The sequence below is a fragment of the Parasteatoda tepidariorum genome, chromosome 3 (assembly GCF_982258835.1).
Source record: "Parasteatoda tepidariorum strain Cologne lab strain chromosome 3, Ptep-v5.0, whole genome shotgun sequence".
Classification (NCBI taxonomy): Eukaryota; Metazoa; Arthropoda; class Arachnida; order Araneae; family Theridiidae; genus Parasteatoda; species Parasteatoda tepidariorum.
The window spans coordinates 73737282-73762343 of NC_141757.1; the positions used below are offsets into that span (position 1 = coordinate 73737282).

Genomic DNA, 25062 nt, shown 5'->3' on the forward strand with positions numbered 1-25062 from the left:
ATGCAGTTTTTCACTTGGGGGTCCGTGGGCAAGTTTTGACTTTGAAAAGGGGTCCATGGGTTAAAAAAGTTTGGGAACCACTGGATTAAACTCTTTTTTTTCTATTATGGAGAGTGATCAACAGATTCCTAATTCTTATCCCCTCTTTAGAATCTTCCTCTCTCCACTTTATAATTTCGTGTGTTCTTCTAACATATTGGTTATACGTGTTATACCAGTTAAGTGTGTTCTTTCAACACTCTACTAATCCTCGAATCCTAGTCCCTATATTCTCCTTGGAATTCCCTCTATTTTCAATATGATTTTGCATACAATTTGAACCCACTATCCTACCTCTCGAATCCTAGTTCTTTTTTCTTTTGGGGATCCCCTCTATTCACTTTATGATTTCGTGTGTTCTTCTAACATATTGGTTATACGTGTTATACTAGTTATGTGTGTTCTTTTAACACTCTTCTAATCCTCAAATCCTAGTCCCTATATTCTCTTTGGAAATTCCCTCTATCTTCAATATGATTTTGGATAAAATTTTAGCCCATTATCCTACCTCTCGAATACTAGTTCATTTTTCTTCTTGGGATCCTCCTCTATCCACTTCATGATTTCGTGTGCTCTTCTAACACATTGGTTATACGTGTTATACTAGTTATATGTGTTCCTTTAACATACTACTAACCCTCGAATCCTACTCCCTATATTCTCTTTGGAATTCCCTCTATCGTCAATTTGATTTTGCATACAATTTTAACGCACTATCCTACCTCTCGAATCCTAGTTCTTTTTTCTTTTTGGGATCCCCCTCTATCCACTTAATGATTTCGTGTGTTCTTCTAACACATTGGTTACACGTGTTATACGAGATCTGTGTGTTCTTTCAACACACTTCTAATCCTCGAATAATAGTTCTTATAGTCTCATTGGAATTCCATCTGTCCTCAATATGATTTTGCGTGCAGTTTTAGCACACTATCTTACCTTTCGAATCTGAATTGTTATTGTCTCGTTGGGATCCCTCTCTGTTCTCCTTATGATTTTGTGTATTCTTTTATCCCATTAGTTATATATGTTATGTGTATTCTTTTTGCGCCCTACTAACCCTCGAATCTTAGTTATCATAGTCTCTTTGGAATTCCATCAATCCCCAATATGATTTTACGTTAAATTTTAACACATTCTTACTCTTATAGTCAATTTGGAATTTCCCTTTATTCTTATTAGGATTTTATGTATTTGTTGACACCCTGTACTACCCCCAAATCCTAGTTCTAAGTCTTTTTGGAATCCTCTTCTACCCTCAGTCGAATTTTGTATGTTCTTTTAACGCACTATCGTACTCCCAAATACTAGTTCTTAAAATTTTATTGGAATTTTACTATCCTCGTAAGGATTTTCTTTTCACACATAATCCGAACCCAGAATATATGTATATTTTATACCTCATTCATATTTTTGATCACCAAAATATGGGAGTTCGCTGAACTCTGAAAATATGGTCCTAATTTGTCAGTGATCAAAAAGTGATAATTTTCTCTTTAGTGCTTTTAATACTAATTTAGCGTTTTTAATTTTACTGAACTACCTGTGGATGAATGCATTTTATAACTTCGTTCAAAAATTCTTTGATTAGCATATAAACTTCCATGGAAATGGCGAAATATGCAAAAATTGACAATAACATTATGAGCTCAAACTTTTGCGCGTAATTTTGGCTAAACTTCTACTTTGATAGTCAAGAATTTTAATCCACCGAAAAAAGATATGTTTATAGAGAGATGGAACTTTTTGCATCTGATTTGCAACTTATGTAATAGTTACTATTAATTAGCATAATTGTGATCACTTTTTTTAATTATTAAGATTGGCACTTAGTTCGTTAAAGTCCTATCATTAAAATAAAAGTTTTTCAGGGTGCGGAAAAGTATGAAGACTAATCTTTTGGGTTAAAAAATATTGAACCAAATTAAGTAGATCATTTTAAAGCACGCTGGGTAACTAATTCTGGAAGGAAAGAAAATGGAGAAAAAAGAGTTACACAGTAATACAATTTACATATTTTTACGATTGAATACAACTTATTTACTAAGAACATAACAAAAGTATTTATTCACCCATTTATTTCTAAAATAAGTAAAAATATTTTTTCGACTTCAATATTACAATAATAATCAGTTAAATGTAAAATTAAATCCGTACCTTAAGATTATACAGGATGTTTATAAAGTCCCGGAGCCATTTTGATGTTTAATAACTCATAAAATAATACAGATAGATTAAAATTAATAACATAAATGGTTAGATAGATTAGAAAATGGTCATTCAAAGAACTACGAATGACCATTTTCCAAGAAGATGGGTTGGCGAGGAGGTCCAATTCCTTGGCTACCCAAATCACCTGATATAACGCCACTGGACTTCTTTCTTTGGGGATTTGCAAAGGGCAATGTTTTCAGGAGGATCGTGTCGAACATTGATGACCTAAAAGCCAGAATTACAACCCCAATAACCTCTGTGGGTGCCGACATGATTGCCGCTACCTGGCGTGAAATTGACTATCGATTTGATATTCTCCGTGCGGCGAAGGGGGCTCACGTGGAAGTTCATGGACAAGAGTCATGAAACTTTTTGAGTCTATCTAACCATTTATGTTATTAGTTTTAATCCATCTTTACTATTTTATGAGTTATTAGACATCAAAATGGGTCCGGGACTTTATAAACACCCTGTATAATAACCTTTTGGTTAAAGAAATATTTAATATTTTTAAGTTCATCACTTCAAAAAACACAGTAAGTAACTCATACCAACCAAAGTAAACTAGGGAAAAAGTAGGAACTATAGAATACAATACAATTTAACTGCTCTGAGAAAAAAAATGGTCGAAAGTGTCAGAATATAGCAAAATATACCGTGTTTCTGACTCCATGGAAGCACCAGAAAGCTAAGTGATTTTTTCCGATGCCTTTAGGTAATGACTTTGGCAAAAATTAAGAATAAAGTGTGGTTTTATATTGTGGGATAAAGTTTGATTAGTATTTTTAAATTGGATAATTTTATCATATTATCTTAGAACATGGCATAAAAAAGATTTATTCGGTTAAATTATTATAAATGGAAAAATTACCTAATGAATGGTTTAAATACCGTTTTGGTTCTCATTAATAGAATATTGGTATTTTTAAATGAAATGTCATCATCATACAGTATGAGGATTTTACCGGAATTTTTAACCTTTGTTTACTAAAAATATAACAAAAGATTTTTTACTACTATCTATAAAATTAATTAACAATTTTGCAACTGTTCAAAGAACAGGTGTTCAAATTGGATTTATAGATTACCTTTGGTTTTATAACTTTGAACATAAGATTTTTATCACTTTAAGATACTGAATAAAATCCAAATAATAAAAATTAACGTCGTACATTAAATAATGAAAAATAAATATTTTTTGCGCAACACAAAGTGTAAAGTAAACAAAAATAAAAAAAGCATATAATAATGCATTTAATAATAATGCAATTATTTTCTCATTATATTTAAGAATTACATAAGTTTATGTACTTATAAACTAATTTCAAACGTTTGATGCTCCACTTTAAAAAAGAAAGCATTGACTTCGAATATAATTCATAAATAAGAGTGGATTATTATATTAATCCTACCAATATGTTCAATAACAACAGTGTGGAAAAATTTCGAACCAAACTATCACATTTTCCCTAAGACCAACAGGCATAATTTTCTTTTTAATTTCAATTACCATTCGGTTCATATTATGTAATATGAAATTAAAAAAAAACGCATTTAAAAAGTAAAAGAAACACTGTAAAGAAACTTGTTTTAAAAGTGTATGTACAACCTAAATAAACATGCAGTTATGAAAACTTCAGGAATACTAATTCGGGGACGTAGCCCTCATGTGTAATCCATCCGCTTTGACCCTTAAGCTTAAATAGCGTAATGAATAAAGAAATATTGAATATTAAATAACGTGAATATGTATCATATTTTTTATTACATACTGTAATGAGTTTACAAACAAAATAGATGTTATCTTTTAAAGATTCGGAAAAAAAATAATTTAAAATATACCTTTTAACAATGTCTAATATCAAATTTTTGAGAAAAATTTAGTTTTCAAAAATTCATTCTAAGCAATTTAATTGAAGTTTTTAAACAAATTTTTAAATCGGGAGCAAAAATTACTCCTTGAAACTAATGTCCGAATTTCAAAACCTTCGTGCAACCGGTTCTGGAATTATAAAAGAGAGACAGACTCAGACTCGCACACTATCTCTTACGTTTATTGAGATGTCCAGTCTAGAGTCAGAACTATTAGGGGGACCGGAAAGTAATGTCGCTTCGGTGCATTTAATATTTGTTATCAAGATTTTGTTTTTAATCAATAATGTATTCACCCTCGTTAACAACAACCTTTCAATGCCGGATCGAAAATGAATCGAAAAAAAAGAATTGGTTTTTAAGACTAACGAATGAGCAAAAACGACGTTACTTTCCGGTCCTCCTAATATATCACTTGAATCGAATAAATCGATCAATTTTTCGAAATTTTGTGACTGTGAAGGGCAACTAGTTACTTGCATTATTCCTATTGGACGATTTGTATTTTCATCCAAATAGAAACCTATTCCTATTGGTTACAATCTGAAACTGAGTGATCAATAATGGATTTCCCGTGGACATTTAAGTGAAGTAATGTCAGTTTAAACGCCTGTATTATTGCAGGTAAATTAGTAGTAACAAATGTTTCAAGATTGTAGAGTTCAAGGGAAGCACATGTTTAAGTACAATGCTACAATACAGTAATGCTACAATATAGTAACAATGTAGTAAAATATTCTTGCAACAGTCCATTTTGAGCCAGGAGTGTCATGGAGATTAAAGTTTCACAATTTCGAAACCAACAGTATGATTGTGGTAATGTGGTCAGCATAATACTTCAACTCCATTCCTCTTTTTTAATTACTCTAACAACGTTTATTTCATTTTGTAAATTTAAAAATTAGAATAGTAAGTACATTAAAATGCATTATTTTTATGTATTATGTTGTGCACGCATGGACTGTCAAGTTTTTAACACTTTACGTTTCATATTTTAAGTTTAGTTAATAAATAAATGGTCATATTAACAATGCTTCGTTACTTGTCCCACAGTGGACTGATCGTTAAGACACGGTTCCCAGCAGACCACCGAAGTCAAGCAGTCTGCGTAGGGACCGAGAGGGTGCGGTATTGGTCCTCGTTAAACTGTTCTATCGTAAAGTGTTCGACTTCGCGTGCAGGTCGTCCGGCTACCGAAGCGGGGGTGTCATACCCTCTGCAGAGGATCAAAATTGTGATGGCATGTCTTCGGATCATCGTCAGGGATGTTTCCCAAACCGTCGCCAATAGCCCATTGTGCAGCTCTAGTGCGACGTAAATGAACTACAACAACAACAACTTACTTAACATTAACTGATTATTATCCTTATTAACTTAATGTTATTTTAATTCTGAAAGGTAATAAAAAAAATTAATGGTAACTAGACTTCCACTTTACCCATGAGCCGCAGGTCTCATGACACTTTAATCCCACCCTGAATGAATGGCGTTATAAAAACCTATCTACATATTCAAGATTGCTGACGAGTATGTAAAATTAGCCGTTGACAGTCATCTGACTTATGCCACGCATAACACTTCAAAAATTGAATTACACTATTGTTAATACCTTATCTATCATCATTAAAATTTAATTAAAATTAAACGAGCCTATTTTTTCGCAGTCTTTTCCTAGAGCGGTTTATTAGTTTGTCTTACTACTGTTTTACGTTAGTACAAACGCGTGTAACTGTGATGCCACAATAGTCATTACATATATTTCCTAGCTTTTAAACTTTCTTTAATTTCTTAAACTTATTTGTTTAATCTATCTAAACTGAATTTTAATTAAATTAAACAATCATTTAATTTTTTATTACAATTTTTAAAAAAGAAGCGAATATAAAATATTCTATTCTTTTCTTAACGATCAATGTAACGGCTAACTTTTTACTTCAATACTAATGTAAGACTCATTAATTCACTGTCCGGACTAAATCGAAAACAAAAATCGATTTATAACTCTTTATTCTTTATTTCTTACTACAAAAATGTGTCACTTACATGGTTATACTAATTCCCACAGTCTTTTTGGCGATTCACTTTCGCCAAATTATTTTCAAATTTAATAATGTTTATGGGAGGTTGGCTTCATTTTTGGCAGTGTTATCCTTCGATAAATCACCAACCATGGATCCCTTCCCATGCTCCTAGCTGTCCGTTGGAAACAATTCATTCACTTTCAATTTCTAATTATTGGCAATAGGATTGTGGCCCTTTTGGGACTCTCAGTCCCAACCGTTATAATAATCTTAACAGAAATTCTCGATGCTAAGAAAATGATTATCTTGATCCCTATAAGGGACTTCTTTTCATTATTTTTATATTTTTGAATATGGCCATATTCAACTTAATATTTACTAATTAATTCTACCTAAAACAATTTTATTTATTTCTCTGAGATAAATATCCCTACTTGACATTCAAATTAAAGGGTATCTCACACGGCTAAAAAACAAACTTAATACTTTAATGATGCTACCTAAATTAACCACTGAAATTAATAACTTATCTTAATAACCTATCATAATAATTTATCATAATAACTTATCATAATAACTCATCATAATAACTTATCATAATAACTTATCATAATAACTTATCATAATAACTTATCTTCACTCCTTTACACTTATGCCATCTTATATGTAAAATAAAAATTGTGAGCCCACTTAACCATTATGCATATCTTACGTCGAGTCACTCTAATTATTAAAAGAAATTTTAAACAACTTATTTGAAAGTCATATTATGCATGTAAAATATTGCACAAATGAAAATCACGTGGTTAAAAAATATATAATCAATATTTAAGGGGTAAAATAAAGAAAGTGCCCTTATCTTGAAAAAGAAAATGACTAGTTTAATGCATTCAAAACTAAAACATTTATTAATAAAATAAAAAATGACACATTTTGTAAAGGAATATTTTCGTACATGGCGTGTTTAAATAAGTAACACAAATCAAACATTTCATCACCATTCCAGCGTATTCTCTCTAATTTCCTTGAGAGTCGGACTATGTTCCGAGTAAAACTGTGAGTACCATCTTCTAAAACGAGTAATCAATTTGTCTTCCCTAACAAGAACGGGCCTCCGAAGAAAACGCTTGTTGTTCCAGACAGCAATATCTCTATCGAGCTATAAAATTAATGGGACAAAAAATGAGATATTACATCAACATACGCATAAAGTAACTGATATCCAAAATATGGCACAACAGACTAAAAAATTTTATTTCAAGCCCATTTTTAATTTTAATCTTTGAAAGATGTCTTGATTGAGATTTAAAGTTTTTTTTTAAATAGATATATAAGAGGTATATAAAGTTTAATTTTTCTTTTCAGTTTGATGTAATATGTAGAGGAAGCTTGTAGAAACAGCTCCATCATGACATTCCAAAAAGATTCGAAAAAGGAATCCAATTCCGAATTTGAATGAAATGTTTCTAGGATCCGATTAAGGATGATCTGATTTTGTTTTTTTAATTTGGATTTAATCAAAACGGTTAGAAAATAATTTAAAATAATTAGACCTATACCGAGATTGGACAAGTGGATGAGATTCCCTTTTGGTACTTATTCGTTAGTTAAATATCAAATGAAACTTGGCGAAAATCGTCAAGTTTCGTCATCAATGCCTCAGCAATCAGTCATTGATGCTTCTAAATCTACAGGTTCAAGAAAACAAACTCTAGTTTAGTTGTAGCCGTCCATCCTCGTAATTCTTTAAAAATTTGACAACCTTTTTGCTTTGGGATTATCGTCTGCTCCCCCCCCCCTCCCCAGTTAACGGATAAATAGAGATGTTCAAGCCAGAGGCTGAACTATATCACTAGACTATTCGCGATCGCAACGAACTATAGGGGGCGTTGTTGTATGAGACGCATACCTGCGATTTCTACATGAACCGTCATTCAGTTACTCTAGAGACGTCGTTAATGTAGCATGTAGCATTGCAACGTTCCTTCTTTATTGTGACTAATTACATTTAAAAAAGAAAAATGCTTGATATTCTTTCTTATGCAAACGAAAACAAAATGGTATCTCTTTTTATTAGAGAAGGAATATCCAAAACACATCGGAAAAATATATGTACATTAACAGAAAAAAATATGTATATTCTTATAAGAGTTAAAACCTAATGCCCGAGAAATAGTTTTACTAAATTTAATGATATAACATGAAAGGCCCATTTAAACTTTACATTCTATAGTTTTAAGAATCATATTACTTCAAAAATTAAAATGAACAAAAAGTATACATAAGCCTCATAATTTTATGAAATTTAATTTTGTAAACAAAGTTTTCTGACTACAATTTTTATCAAAAAATTTCAAGTTTTGAATAAAAATCATTATTTAGAAACTAAGAAACGTAAAATAAAGAATGCTGACGAAACAAAAACAAATGAACAATTCTTTTTTGTCGCCATTTTTAGTGCTACAAAAATTCGTCTTTGGGATTTGCCAAAAACAAAACAAGATGCAATTGTATTTTTTAGGAGGGAAATATTTTACCGAAAAAACGAAAATGTACCAATTCCCACAACATAAAACTTTATCTTGGTAAACGTACGTTTTGGAAATGTTATTTCATTTGGAATCTTATTTATCAGAGTTCATATGGCGATATGATTGTTTTGAATCTTTGCTAAACTCTATATCGGCTCATTTTCCACCGAAATCCGATTGACTACTTTGATTTTAAATAAAGTGTTTTATTTTATGAATTGTCGCAAAAATTTTAAGTGTAGATTAGCGGCACTTAAAAACCGCCAAATTGCGTGTAGATTAGCGGCGGTGGCGTTAATAAGTCCTACCGAATTTTTATTCCATACTTTTCTGAATCATATTACTTCAAACATTGGAATATACAAGAAGTATACATAAACACATAATGTTATACCATTTAATTTTTCAAAAAAAGTATTTTGAGAACATTTTTTATCAAAAAATTATAAACTAAAAAACGGAAAATAATGAATTCTTAGGATAAAAAAACGATTTCAAGAATTCTTTACATTGAAATAAAAACTTTCATATTGTTTCTTTTTTTATTATTCTTATAGTTCTTAATCAGACGTAAAAAACCATTCTGTAGAGAACCATCATCAAATGAAAAAAAAATATTTACAGTCAAATTTTTTATTGTAAAAATCATTGCACTTACCTGATTTATAATTCCCGGAGAATTCCAAAATGATAAGTTCCTTGTTTGAAAACTTTATTCTCAAATAATAGATACATAGTTTATCCCTTCATTACTTTTAGATAACATACTACACAGCAAAATTGTATAATAGATATGAAATTGAATATGTAGCTAAAAACAGAATAGCTGAATTCTAGTTGAACTTATTCTTTCAAAACTAAAAAATACTTACCAAGAAAGCGATTAAAATTAATTAAGAATCAGCACAAATGGCACTATTTCAAGTAACTTGGATAATTTTTTATTGTTGTTTTCCAAATTATATGGATACAGAAATATATATTATTCTATAACGAAGAAGAATATGTTATAACTATTACAATTCTGTATGTTCTGAATTCATATTTATTCACTGGAATGACGAAAGCAATGTTGACTTCACTTTAATTCGTAATGAATTGAAGACAGAAGAAATGCATTTTACCTTAATACACACATCTGTAACAGTATCCGAAATCGGAAGTCATCAGTTGCAAGTATGTTGATAATAGAAATGAAAAATTATTGAGGAATTTTTCTTCAAATGTTTGGCGTGTTCTGTTCCTGAAAGATTTACTAATATTCTGGAGATTTTTTTCAAGTTCTTCGGCCTTTTCCTTAGGGAAATTTCGTTTCTTATTTGCTGCTAAAAAATGGCGTCTGATTCAGTCAATGATTTCGATGGAACTAAATGAAAACGTGATAAATTAATGTCCGATATTTACAGGCTCCCGCTAGACGGCGTACTCGAGCGTTGCGATCGCGAATTATCATTCAATAAAGTACTGTAATATTATGGTTGTTTATGGCAGCCAGTTATTTACATTATTAACTTAGACATGAAACTTATTCCAATTGTGTACTTGCACTTCAAGAAGAAGAAGATAACCGATACCCACACGTGACCTATGACGTCAGCGCAATCTGATCTTTAACAGCAAAATTTTTTCACCGATGTGTACCACGAAAACTGTTTGAACCAGCTTAACCATTATGCCGCACCGCGTTGCTTTTTTATATGCTCTAACATTAGAGTGGGAACTGTTTATAAATTTCTCTGTGCTGCCAACTTTTCAAGCAAAATTTTTTATATGAATGAGGCCAAGAAGCCGTGGTGGATCAGAGATTAGGTCACTCGCCTCTCAATGAGATGACCCGGATTCGAATCACGATTTGACACGATTTGAACCGGATTTGACACGAATTCAGCTCCTGGCTCACATCGACCACAGTGATGAAGTGAAATATATTCAGTAGTAGATGGATCATAGATTAGAGTCCCCTTGCCTTCTATTAAAGCCTTTTTGCTAACCATGGAAGGTTTAAGGGTTTTTTCCCTCCATGTAACACAAATGTGGGTTAGTTCAATAAAAAAGTCCTCTACGAAGGCAAATTTCTCTCAATACTTGATTAAGAAGTTTCGATGTCTTCTGGATTGGGTTCAAAATTACAAAACTACAGAGTTGAACATTGGTAGTCGTAAACTCAATATTGGGTCGGTTGTTCAACGACGGTTATAAAATATATGAAGGTTATAAAATATATGATATCGAAATTTGCAAGATTAGCTTTGCGATACACTAGCCCATTTCTAATAGTTTATGGTCTCAATCATATTATTGTCGTAATATTCAATTCCTATAGAAAGCGTCTTAAAATTCAATTCATCATATTCATATCAAAATTAAATTCATATCAAAATTATATTCATATCAAAATATATTCATATCATTATTATTATTATTATTAAATTATATTCATATCATTATATTCATATCAAAATATTCAATTAATATAAAAAAGTGATTATGCAAGAAAAATTCACTTTAACTCTAGCATAATGCCCCTGTCTCTCAGCTGGTATTTAATACAGATTTGTCGAAATACTTAAATTTAAAAACCAAATTCGACTTAATCAAGAAAACGATATTTTATCTTCTATTTATCTAGTTCAGTGGTTAATTAATACTAACTTACAGTTGTTAAATATAACATACCATTCTGGCTTCCGATAAAATCACCATGTCCGCTGGAAACTGTCCGAAGCTTGATTCCGTATACAGAAGATGTATAATTCTGTGGCTAAGTGGAGATTCTGTCATTATGCATTGTAATAATATACCACAACCGTATCTTGATTCCAAATGTAAGTGAACGGTTGCTGGACCAATCTGAAAAATGAGTCAGTGATTTCATGTAATTACCAAGTATGTTATGAAGCTTGAATCAAAACGCACAGAGCAAAAAAAATAGGACGCACCTAAATAACTTTTGATCTAATAATCAGATTTAATCTGTACTAAGATTCAGCCTTAATGTTTCGAAGGCCTTACCTTGAACATACTAATTAATTTGCGCAAACGATATATCGAACTACGAAATCAGACACAAAAACGTACTTTCTATGAACAAATATGTGTTTTAATTTCGATAGATTTGCGTTCTTTCTACAATTTGGAAAATACGGTTCCAATAATTCGGGCATGACCAACTTGAAGGGAAGCGATGGAATGTTTAGACCACTTAATTTCATGAATTTCATATTTTAAGTATTTCGATATGTACTTAGTATTTCTCGAGAATTTTTTAAGGGAATCGAAAATTTTTTGTGTGCAATTATAAAATTCATTCATACAAAACTTATTCCTTGTAAAATACAATTTTAATAATTATTTATTAATGAATTTTTCCGAATCTATGCACATTAATACAGCGTTTCTATTCACTGTCTGTAAAAATTCAGCTACTTTCTGACTAATCAGAGCGCTTTAAACTCAGCAGGAACTGTGCACCTGATGATTATAAATTTTCCAACGTTTTTGCCGTGTTATCCCCACAAGAGAATGATTGTAAATTAAAATTCCATTCTCTTTTCAACTAAGTAGAATTTCGAAAATTTAACTGAAGTTCTGTATTTGATGAAGATATTTTCAATCCTTTCCTTACCGATAGAAGCTGGCAGGAATAGCCTGGTTGGCAGTGTGCTGAATTCACTCTGGTAAGGACAGGAGTTCGAACCAAGCCAGCTGAAGACTCCCCATGTAGTAAATGAGGAAAGGTGCACATTAAACCTGTCGGGTCAAAAAGTCCTTCATGTTCCCAAGACAAATTATACCTCTGGGGGTACTGAAATGGAGATTAATCGTTCTATGGTCCAGGTCAAAATTATGATCTGTGGATGCTTTAATAGGTCCGCCCTATAAACGGGGGTGACGTATGGGAGTGTCAGAAACCGAATACTTGGCCATAGATGGAGCCACTGGAAAACAGGACAATCGCACCCCCTCTGCTTTTATGGCAGACGGCAACAACAACAACCGATAAAAGCAGAAAAAGAATCTCCATATTACTGTCAATTGTACTTTATTTACGTCGTACTAGAACTGCACACTGTGCTATCGGGGGTGGTCTGGGAAACATCCCTGAGGATGATCCAAAAAACATGCCGTCACAATTTTGTTACTCTGCAGAGGAAATAGCTTCTCCGTTTTATCAGCCTGACGACCTGGTCGTGAAGTCGTTCACTTTACGGTATAGCAGTTTAAGGAATACCGATACCGTGCACTTTCAGTCCCAACGCAGGCTGAACAAAGTGGTCAACCATCAGTTACTGACCCCAGCCAGGGATGCTTGACTTCGCTGTTTTATTGGCTATCATGTTTTTACGATCGATCCACTGTGGGACGCAATTTGTAGTCAATAGAAGTTAGATTTTTCAGTAAATTTCTTATTTACAAATTTCTTTATCATAATCTCTATAAATAGTTTTGAAAAATATTTCAATGTCACATTTTGATGAATATATCCATATTCACTCCCTGTCTGTTCTTCTAGCTTTGCATCAACATTTATGACGCAAAACCTTAAATAATTTAAAATAATCTTAAAACGATAATCAACAAAAGAATATCTAGCTTATAGTAAAGGACTTAAGAGCAAAATAAAAGATGAAAACTTAAGCTTTACTTTTTTTGTTTTCCTTATGAACTTATCAAAAATATTATCAAAATTGTACATACGTAAGTTATTCACTCGCCCTATACATATTTTTAACTTTAAAGAAAAGAAGTATCAAGATTGTGTATACCTAAGCTGCACTTGTTCTGTGTTTATTTTTAAGGTAAATAATGAAAAGAATACCAATATAATGCATGCATAAGTTTTACTTGTTTCTACTTTCGTTTTTATCTTACAAAGAAAAGGATTATCAAAATAATATGTTTAAAAGCTTCATAATACTAACTTTCGATTTGGAAAAGAAAACATAATTATGCGTACATAAGCTGCACTGTTTTATATTCATTTTTAACATAAACTACGAAAAGAATATCAGTATAATGCACGCATGTATATATCAGCACTTGTATAATATCAGTATTGCACATTACAATGCACTTGTTTCTACATACATTTTTAGCTTAAGAGAGAGCAATATCAATATTGTACATTTATAAGCTTAACTTACTTGTTCTATGTTTATTGTTAACTTGAAAGGGGTAAGATTGACTCCAAACATGCTCGCTCGTTGAATAAGCTTTACCTTAGCAACATGAGGTCTTTCTTCATCGGGCTCCCATCCACGAGGTTCCCAGTTATGTTTGAGATGATCTAGAAGGGTGTCAATGAACGAAGTTTGTAGTCCAGAAAAAACTGATTTCGAATGAATCATATGCAGATGTGCAATATCGGCTCCATTCTCTGGTATTTCCTACAATTCAATATCACTTTTAAAAGAAATATACAACTGCACCAAATAGTTTTTATAAACATTAGAACCGAAAAAATTCAAAATATACATATTTATACAAATTATATTACCTTTTTTAATAAATAGATGTTTATTTCTGAATTATTCACAGTAAGTTTTTTTTTTAACTCAATAATTGAAAATGCATATTTTACTGTGCGTAATGCAATGTAGCCGTATAACTAAATGTGCATTTCTAACATCATTATGCGTATTACGAACACCATGGAAAACGTATGAGCTGTTTGAGTAGACATTTTCATATCTCTTTTACATTTATACCACTTTTCTTAAAAATAACAACAGATTTTGCATCAATTATTAAAAGAATTTCGAAACAAAAGCTGTAGAAATATTGTTCAATAATCGAAATCTATTTTGGCTAGTTATTGACTCTGGCTACTTTAAGTCACTAAGTTAATGATAAGCAAAACTAAAAAGTCTCATTATCAGTGACTCAAAATAATTATTATTACCCCAGGTTATGATATTTTGCTGTAAAATGTTTTCATATTTGTGTTTCGTGATTAATTTTTTTCTCATTTAGTAAGCCATAGTAAACTTTATATTAATCGACAGGTTAAACTCTTAAGGAACCTTTTTTAAACAGAAAAGGGGTGCTATTTTCTTCATGCTATAGGAAAAATTATTTGAACGCAAGTGCTTAATTTATTAGTTAAATAATTGCTGTTTAAAATTTTTTGTTTCGTTTTATTTATTGAAATATGTCCTATGGAACCTAGTTATGAATTTCAAATTTAAAGTTAGTATTTTTAATTTTTTGTTCATAATTATCTTGATGTTAAAAAAGATTTAAAAAACAAATAATTATAAAAAATTTGAAAAATTCTTACAATTTTAAAATTTGATACTTAGACTCAAAATAACACATTCAAATAAATAAAATGAAGCGAAAAATATTTCCAAATATTAATTGTTGTTGATTTTGACTTATGCCTGTTTAGGCAGAGGGGGTGCGATTGTTCTTGTTTTCCAGTGGCGCCATCTATGGCCAAGAATTCAACTTCTGCCTCACCATACGTCATACCCTTTTATAGGGCGAACCAATTCATACATCCATTCATTCATCCACATATCGTAGTTTTGTCCTGAATCAGAGAACGATCGATCTCCAATCCAGTACCTCCAGCAGTATTGTTATGGGATTATAATTGATTTGTTATGGGAACGTGAAGGATTTATGCGACTGGACAGATTTAACGTACATCAGTCACTTCACTACACGGGGAGTCTTCGGCCGGCGGGGTTCGAACCCACGCATGAGCCCAGCACCCTACCGACCAGGCTATCCCTGCTATAATATTAATTATAGCCGACCAGGCTATAACATTAATTAGTTACTTTATAAGTAAGGAAATAGTGTTGAATGAAGTTTCTGTAAGCTACTGTGTGTTGAAGAACGATTCACTATTTGGAAAATCAATTTTATGAAAACGAGAAGATATATAAATGTAAGGTTTGCTACATTATGCTCATGAGTTTAGACATATTTATTTTCACCAAATTTCACAATTGGTAACGAAATTTGTCAACAGATACCACTGTTGACTGGGAAAAACTATTAAAAAACGTTTTGTACTTCCTGTCAGATCATTCCTATTCAAAAATTTGCAGGTGGGTCTGAGGGCGTCTGCAGTTTTGCTCCTTAGACTGCAATTTGTAAAATTTAAACAAAAAAGTCATTATATTTCCCAATTAGCAGTGCTATCTGTTGTCAAACTTAATAACTAATTTTGGAACTTGTTGAGAATAAATCTGGCTTTCTAAGTAGATTACCGTTTTTCTTAAATTGGTTTTTCAAATCAACGATTATTTTCGTCAACTCAAAAGAATACCTTTTTGTCTAAAGATGACTCATAACTTCAGCCATCTTGTGTCTATGTCACTGACTTACTAACAGAATTCGGAAAATAAAGAAGAAAATTTTTCAATATTTCATCGCAGCTAACCTGTATATGGCAATGAACTACGTGCTCTGTCCTTCCTCTATAGGGCCAAAGACCCGATTCAACATTTGAAACAGATGGCATTTCCCAAGTAGGCTCCTCATTATCGGCATGGTACCATACAAATATAAAACCATTCTTTTCACAGGACTTCCAAGATTTTATTTTTGCTACTTCAGGAACTGCAACGAAGCAAAATAATGCAGCAAAATGTAAATATAACAAAATGCAAATATTTAATGAAAGTATACTTAAAAAATTTAGGAACAATCATTTTCTTACTGTAAAATATTTTATTTTCATAGTAGATTCGGTGAATTAAGCAACTAAACTACAGTTGATTCATCATTTTTAAGATTTTAACTAGTTATAATTCAAAGAACATCGTTAAAAAATATCAGGCATTTTAATATCGGCCATGTTTTGCATAGCAAAAAAGAAGAAAAAAAACCATAGATGAATAATACTAAAAGAAGTTCCATTGTGACGTCACACCAACGCATTTTGAAAGGTTCCTATTTGACCTGATTACAGTAAAGTCCTCTTTTAACTTTATATCAAAGCGTATGGTTATTGCTGTGAATTTGAAGAATTTAATGACCACGATTCAGTATCTCGGTCGTGTTTTTATTTTCACATGTTTCTTTTCTTCTTTTTTTAATCCTGTTAATTATTTTATTGTATTTTGTTATATGATAACATTCTACTGCCAGTGAAAAAATTTTACATCCGTAACTTATCGAAAAGCCTTCATATCGTAACCACATATATGAAATAAAACACTTATCGATATTTATTCTTCCCAGCATATTTATGTAAGCCGTAATTTTAGATTTCAATACTTTTTACGATCAAGCTCTTAGTGAATATAAATTGTACTACGATAAATCTAGTTTACATTAGTTTCATGAACAATATTTTAATTAGAATTACTGAATATTTCGTTTGTTTTGTACAAGTAGATTACACACAACTCTCATCATTATATCGGTCAATCCCTAAGAAGTGTCTAACTTGAATTTGATTCTTCAACTTTTTCAACTTTATTATAGGGTTTTCTAACCTTAAATCGATTAATATAATTCGGAAGAAAAGAAAATTTAGTTTGACAAATTTTGTTAATATTGCAGATAACAAGATGGGGAAAAATCTGTAAGTCATTTGATGTAGAGATGACAGGATATTTTTTTTTAAGTAAATGATTTTTTTTAAGTAAATAACGCACATGACGAAGGTAAATCAATAAATAAGCAAATAATAATCAACTAAATAATAAATATTAATTACTTAATAACATTGACCAGGTTGAAGAAACATAAGTTCATTTCCATTAAGAGCAATTCTTAGCTTTTTTGAGCAATTTTCCAAAAAATAAAAACCTGATTAAAAACGACAGCAACCATGAAAAATCGAAGAATTGTATACAATATTAATAAAAGAACAAAAGTATCTAAGATAGCACGCAATTTAGTTGAAAATACAAATAGTGGTCTGAACATTTTTACACGTGTAAGACCGTTAAGTCTCTAGAGGAAACTTTTAAAATCTCTTTGGGTTGTTCTAAACGAGCATTTAAAAATTAACTTATTGAACATTTTAAAATTACGTAAACTATATATGTATGAGTTATAATATATTCAGATGGAATCTTGATAGTATAAAAAGTAAATTCTAAAACAAAAAATTTTACCATAAATAGTATCATCTTCTGCTTACTTTTATCAGCATAAGGTATAGCAGAACATTGTCCATTTTGTCCATCGAACTGCCACCCGTGAAAAGGACACTCGATGCAATTATTTAAAACTTTCCCTCCGGCTGCTAGCTCGGCTCCTAAGTGAGGGCAATATGCGTCCAAGATATACGCTTTTTCATCAGAGCCTCTGAAGACACAAAATTTTCTTCCTATTAAAAATAAAACATGTATGAAATATGTTGGCTATATGGGGTTGTATATTAAATTTATATTTTATGTTTCCAATTTAAAATACTATGCAAGGTTAGCATGAAATGTTTGGATCAGTTGTAAACTTCGCACAGTAGCTGTACTGATGGGTTATAGGGTACGGTTTGTAATTCCTCCTTTATGATGATCTGAAGACAATATTGTTACATACGCACAATACACCTACCACAATTTGGATTGAGTAGATGGTAGTATAAATTAGCTACCTCAACACTGCACTCTTAAATTATCCAACTACGCGTAAGCTTTTCAGACTTTGAAAATACTGAGGACATTGTATTAGAGTGGATTTCAACTGGAGAAAGTGCAATCTAATCGGACGCCCAGTTTTTAGCCCGGGAATCGAACTCCAGTTCAAGTCTTGGTTAAAGAAACTCTACCCACCAAACTGGCTGAGCGACTAGCTTAAAACATCAAAATACATTATACACAGTGTAAAAAAAGGTAATATATTATTGCAAATTTTTGAAAACAATAGCTTTATCGCTGTCCTTCTAGCTTTTTCTACGTGATTGTTCCTCATTTCTATTACGAAACGTCTAATCAGAAGTCATAAAAGACTCAACAATAATGTGTTTGTCATTAGAAACTAATACTAAAACTTTTTAATCATATTTTATTAATTCAGAATGGGTGTAGATGAAGAAACAACTTTCTGCGGATATTCTTTATTTTGTCTAAAGTTTGGCTGTAAGAAATTTTATGACGGATAACACTTCATTCAGCATGATTTTGAATCGAGTTGTCTATTAAAAACAACTACTTAACCAGACTCAATATAAAATTATCAAACTAATGAAGAAAAGAATCCAAAACTTCTGGTTAAAAGTCAACGCAGCCGAAATTCATACCTATTACATTACCTTTCCACATATAGGTGATGTATCTTTCAGAACAAGCCTCGTAAAGTGTGCCACCAAAACGAAGGCCATCTTTTTTATGTTGTAACTTAATTCAAAGAAAACAATAAAGACAAAACAAGCAAAAAAATCTATTTATGAAAACATATTTACAGTTTGCAAGGCGTCATTTGCTTCTGGGCAGAAAAAAAAATTAAAAATGTGAAATAAATAAAAATCTGACATCGAAATAAAGCTATTTTTACGAACATCGTGTCATAGTATGAGAAAAGAAGAGGATTTTTTTTCTCCTTCATGCAGTAATGTGGAGGCTCATTAATGTTATTGGAAGGCTTCGGCTACAGAGATAATCTTAACCCAATTTTTCCCCTAAGTGGCATAGAGGCTACCGATTACCAAATAAATACTAAAAATTACTGCCATTTCCAAAAATGCAACCACTAACAGCCGGTAACCAAAAATACAACCACTAATTGCAGGTAACCAAAAATACAACCACTAACAGTTGGATTTTCCGGCAGAAAAATCCCCTATTCACTTTTCAAAATCTTGACATGAGTGACTATTGGATAATAGTGTGCTCGTCATGGGATGGCCTGCCCCTTCTCCTGATTTTAATCCCCAAGAAAACATATCGAAATAACAAGAGAAAGGAGTATTCTTAGTAGAGGGGTGTATATGCCAAAGATAGGCTGTCTCGATTAATTTTTCAATTGAAAGCTCTCTTTATTAAAGCCTAAAATAATATAGATGACACTGACCTTTAGGAATTAGTAAATGATAAGCGTCATCATATATTTCAAATCATGCATAAACATGGGGGATATATTACTGAAGAAAAATGGCTTTATTTCGACGAAACTCTTTTTTTTTTAAGTATACGATATTTCTTTTCTGTGCCTTCTGGTGATGCAATTAATAATTTTCTCCTTGTAAATATGTATTTATATACTTACTTTCTGAATGTACATGTTTCGTTCTCATTAGTTTTCCTTTCGTCCATTTTCGGCACAAAATCAGAGTTATTTATTTCAGTGGTACACACTTTAATTCAGTAACTTATCAAGGGTATTAAGTGAAACTAAAATAATATCTAAGAGAAAAGATATGCCAGTAATTAAAAATAATGGAGTTTCTATAGGGCACTGCAAAGAAATTAATGCTTTACTTGTGATTAATTTAAATGATTAGTAAACATATGATAAAATAAGATGTTTTATATTTATAAATCTATGAAAAATTAACTACTTAATGATGTTTTAATTACTTGACACCTAGTTTAATTTTAAGAATAGTAGGATATTTCATATTCTAAATTATTGCAGATCTTTATAAATGTATGAAATTATTCATATAACATTTGATTTTAAAAATTTTAGTAAATCTTGATCGTAATAAATATAGTTATAAAAGAGACACATACAGATATAAACTCTTCATTTTATTATTATTGATAAGTTAGATTATGACACACCAATAGCTGTAATAATGAATTTTTCGAATTAATTAATTATGCTGGATTAGGTTTCATATTAATGTAGATTACAAAGTTACAAATATTCTCAGAGACGCCAAAAAATAACTTACCAATGGCTGTAACCGTTTTTGTGCTTTTCGGTAAAAGCTCCGTCGACTCCAACACGGGTATCCAGCCATTCGGATAAACAGGTGGCAATTCTTTTAAAATTCCACTTTGCAACTTATCTTCTGTTAATTGCTTAGCTGTCTTATGTACATTTTTAAATGTAATTCGTGGATTAGAGCTTGATTCTGAATTCAATGCCTGTTGATATATATAAGTAATAAGTGTTAGACACATATATGATCTTTGCGTTATCAATTTTCAATTTATTTAATTCAATTCAATTGCTGCTTTTAATAATTTTTTTAAATTAAATCAAGTGTATTTATCTCAAGCGCACTATAACCGCAGGAAATTTAAGACCTCATAAATGAAAGTTTACTCAATTCGAGAGATGTTTCATATTGTTTTTAAGAACAAATTCACATACTCTGATGTTTCAAACATTCTAAAATACAGTGATGTTCATAAATATGCCGACATTGCTTATTTGCTAATGAGCGTTGCAGCTGGACACTTCAAACAAAGGGCAGAATAATTTATAAAATAATTTATAAGTTTACTAATTCAAACTTTTTTAGTATCATACACACACAAAGTAACAGGTAAATATAATTAGATTACAAAAATATTTAGTTGTAAATCTGAAAGCAGGTGGATTTTTGTCTCAACTTTATTTTAGATATTAAAGAAATTAAACATAAGCTAATTTAAGATATTTTAAGTTTAAATATGAGTTAATATTCATGCAAACTCATTCATAAATCACGCTTGTAGAATCAGGTTTCCAGTAATATTTCTTTGCTAATGAAAAGTAGTGTGCTTGATTTTAATTCTTTTGATATTAACCATATCAGTTTCTGAAATGGGAATTTTAAACCACTATTTATATAGTACTTTTTGAGTAAGTAGTTATTGATTACGGCTGGATCACATTTTGATTATCACAATCAATTCTATTTATTATGTTTTATTATAAACGCGAGATTCAAAACAAGTATAGTTCAAAACATTTTACTTCGATTTTAAAATAATTCTAGCTGTTGATATTTGGTGTAAATTGCAATAATCTTCACGCTCATTGGTTAATAATTTTATGCTCTTTTGTTGATAATTATTGTATATTTGATATTAAATGTAAAATATGCTATTAGCAATACATCGAGAAAATAATTTTTAAAATACAGTTAATTTTGATATTTGAAAAATATTGATCTTTCTCTATTTATCAGAAAACTCTAATTGAAACTACTTATTTGTTTCATTTTTGTAAAGCATATGATGCTATCTGAAATCTCTAGAAATAGTTTTAGAAGGGACTTAATTTATTTTTTCTCTAAATATATTAAAGCGAATTCTCAAATTTAACGCAACTGCACACAACTGTAAATTGATGTTTTGCTGTAGTACTTGTATACGTTGTGTTGTTTCTAATGCCACTTGCCAATATTAACATACCTGCTTGGTGAAATCAAGCAAATTCAAGGCAGAGTATGAGTTTCTTGTTTTTCAGTGACGCCATCTATGGCCACAAATACGACTACAGCCACACATGTAATTACCCGTTTATCGGGCGGGTCCATTCATTCATCCACAGATCGTAATTTTGACTTGAACCAGAAATCGATCAATCTCCAATTCAGTAATCCCAGAGGTATAATTTGCTATGGGAATGTGGTGAACTCTGTGATCCGACAAGTTTAACGTACACCAGTCACATTTACTAAACGGAGAGACTTCGGCTGGCCGGAGTCAAACGCACGAACTCTTGGACATGGGTCCAAAGCCCTACTAACTCAGCTATCCTGGACAAAATGGTTATGTTTTTATTAAAAACTAGTTGCCCTTGCCGATCAGCGTGGTCACCTTTCAAAATTATCTTGTGCAACATATGAACTTTAATGATAACCAATTCATATGCACAACACAAGTGTATTTAAATATTCTAAATCCCTCCTCCAATCTACCAGATTTTTTTCACTGTTTAGCTGTTGCCGCACAGAAGTTCTTCGATTTCAATTTTAATTATTTTCAAGTGATGTCCACGACATTGTCAAAATTCTTTAAATATTTAATTTTAGAAATAATTTAGAGCCTGTTCCGGAGCAATTAAATCAAAACAAACCACCATAAGTATAAGTTCGGAATATCAGCATAGCCAAAAGAAGAAGGAATAAAATTATGCCAATTATTCCACCTCGGTCGTGAGATAAGATAGAAAACTCATTCCAATGCTTCATTATGTGTTGTACTACAGTAGAAAATCGATTAATCGTTTCTCATGTGACCATTCATTACGAACGATAGATACAGGAAAACGACGAATGCGGCTCAACTTAAAATATATTACAATAACATAAAAATGTATGAAAAATAATAAAGTGATGGATTTAAAAATAAATAATTTAATAATTAGTCTAAAAATTTTAATTGAAAAAATTGTGTCCTAAATGCAGAAATGTTGGTGATGCAAAAGATGGATAAATAAAACATATTTATTTATTTAAAATCCTTGTAAATTTTGGTTTAAACACAATCTTTTCTTCTTAGCGGAACCAATAAATTTTGGATATTTATAACAGTTCATTTCTTGCGAGTTCCTATTGAATACAGAAAGTTTCTTGTTGTTTCAAAGGCTTCGAGACCTGATTGTGGCTAAACCCATTATCCCACAATGTGACTCTATTGGTAACTATATATGTATATTTATAATAGTATGTTGAATAGCGTTGGAATGAGGAAATTCGAGGTTAATACACTGTTATATTAACCTCGTTATAATGTTATAATTAATATAATATAATTACTACATGGCCTTGTATCTCTTAATAATATTGATCCATAATATTCCAACTGGACTACGCATTATATTACAGAGTACTAGTGCACCTTACCAGAAAAAATTATTATAATTATAGGTCAAATATTTAGGGGGACCACAATGTGGTGCTATAGGTTACTATGTATATATATATATATACATAAAAAAACTGGTATACCTGCCTAATATCGTGTAGGGCCCCAGCGACCATGCAGAAATGCCGCAACACGACGTGGCATGGATTCGAACAATGTGTGAAGTAGTGCCAGAGGTAATTGACACCATGAATCCTACAGGGCTGTCCATAAACCAGTGGGAGTAAGAGGGGGTGGGGATATCTTCTGAACATCACGTTTCAAGGCATCCCAAATATGTTCAATAATGTTAATGTCTGGGAGTGGATCCAAGAGCACTCTTCTGAATTTAGACACTTCCTCTGGCCACCAAAATCCCCAGACATGAACATTATTGGAGATATTTGGGATGCCTTGCAACGTGATGATCAGAAGATATTCCCATCCCTTCTTACTCCCACTGGTTAATGGACAGCCCTGCAAGATTCATGGTGTCAATTATCTCTAGCTCTACTTCACACATTGTTCGAATCCATGCCACGTCGAGTTGCGGCATTTCTGCATGCTCGCGGGGGCCCTACACGATATTAGGCAGGTATACCAGTTTTTTTGGCTCTTCAGTGTATATATAATAGTGTATCACATCGGTATCACATCGGCATGTCTTCAGCTTCTGCAACCATTTCTTGAACCACTACAAGTTTCAACATTTTTATCAACTGATGCATGATCAACAAATGTGATGATTGAGGCGTTTTCTCTTTAAGAAATCCCCTTTTCTTCTTCATGGTTAGCATCAGGAGTTACTTTAATACTTTTGGAAAATGTCAGTGGAACTTCTGAACAATAATCTCGAATCTGTTTGAATCGGCGAGAATCTGCTAATTTCAAAAGCGATATAAACAGATATTATTAACATTGTAAGAAAAGCATTTGTGACGAGACTGTCAAAACAGGACTATTCATACGGGAAAGATACGGGATAAATGGAAAGAGGTTCTACTGTACTTCCTCACGCACCTTTCGAGCTATAACTTGAGCATCGTACGATATTTATATGCTATTGTTCGTGAAAGGCAAGCACCAACACCAATAATTGGTATGACAGTATGCGGCACCGTTTATGTTTGGAGTTTCTACAACTATTTCAGAAAGGATCAACAATAAATCTAAATAATTACTTCGTAAATCTAAATAATTAATGAGTTTCTATTTCTGTAAAAATGCAAAATTATTCTTAACTAGGGGACTAAGCCCCTGTTCGCTACCGCTGACCAACCCCGATTATTGCTTCGCAATAATTGCTTTTCTTTTTGGTATAAAACAGTTTTCTCTTAAGAAACTTGAAACTATTCACTTAAAATATATGTATTACAAAGTATTATGTTTGCTTCGAATTGTGCTCTCATGTCCAAATATTTCACTTATTATTTGATTAAGATCTATTAGTGAACGCAAGTAATATTTCTGAGTAATAATTTTTTTAAACAGCAATTGAAATTGAAAGTATGTTGTCATAGCATATTTAGTGAGTTGGTTTGCTTACCAGATGGACAGATACATAAAATACAATTTTTTAAGGCATTACATTGTTCATAAAGTTGTTAATTAAGTTCTAAATCATTTAGCGAATCTCTTTAATTGTAATATATATTATTATTAATGTAATTTGCATAAAAGTAATAATTGTGT

The 25062-nt window shown here is 31.4% G+C and overlaps 1 protein-coding gene across 6 annotated transcripts in view; it reads right to left on the minus strand.

Annotated features, from left to right (window-relative positions):
• Positions 1 to 7028: 7028 nt before the first annotated feature.
• nvd (cholesterol 7-desaturase nvd) overlaps positions 7029 to 25062 on the minus strand; it is a 67049-nt gene continuing 49015 nt past the window's right edge. For all 6 annotated transcript variants that reach the window (XM_087159592.1, XM_087159594.1, XM_087159595.1 and 3 more), the window contains 6 exons: positions 20481 to 20676; positions 17784 to 17972; positions 16071 to 16249; positions 13819 to 14061; positions 11351 to 11524; positions 7029 to 7302 (listed from right to left, as the gene is read on the minus strand). In XM_087159592.1, the coding sequence (XP_087015718.1) occupies positions 7138 to 7302; positions 11351 to 11524; positions 13819 to 14061; positions 16071 to 16249; positions 17784 to 17972; positions 20481 to 20676 (1146 nt within the window). In that variant the 3' untranslated portion in view covers positions 7029 to 7137. The remainder of the gene's footprint in view (positions 7303 to 11350; positions 11525 to 13818; positions 14062 to 16070; positions 16250 to 17783; positions 17973 to 20480; positions 20677 to 25062) is intronic.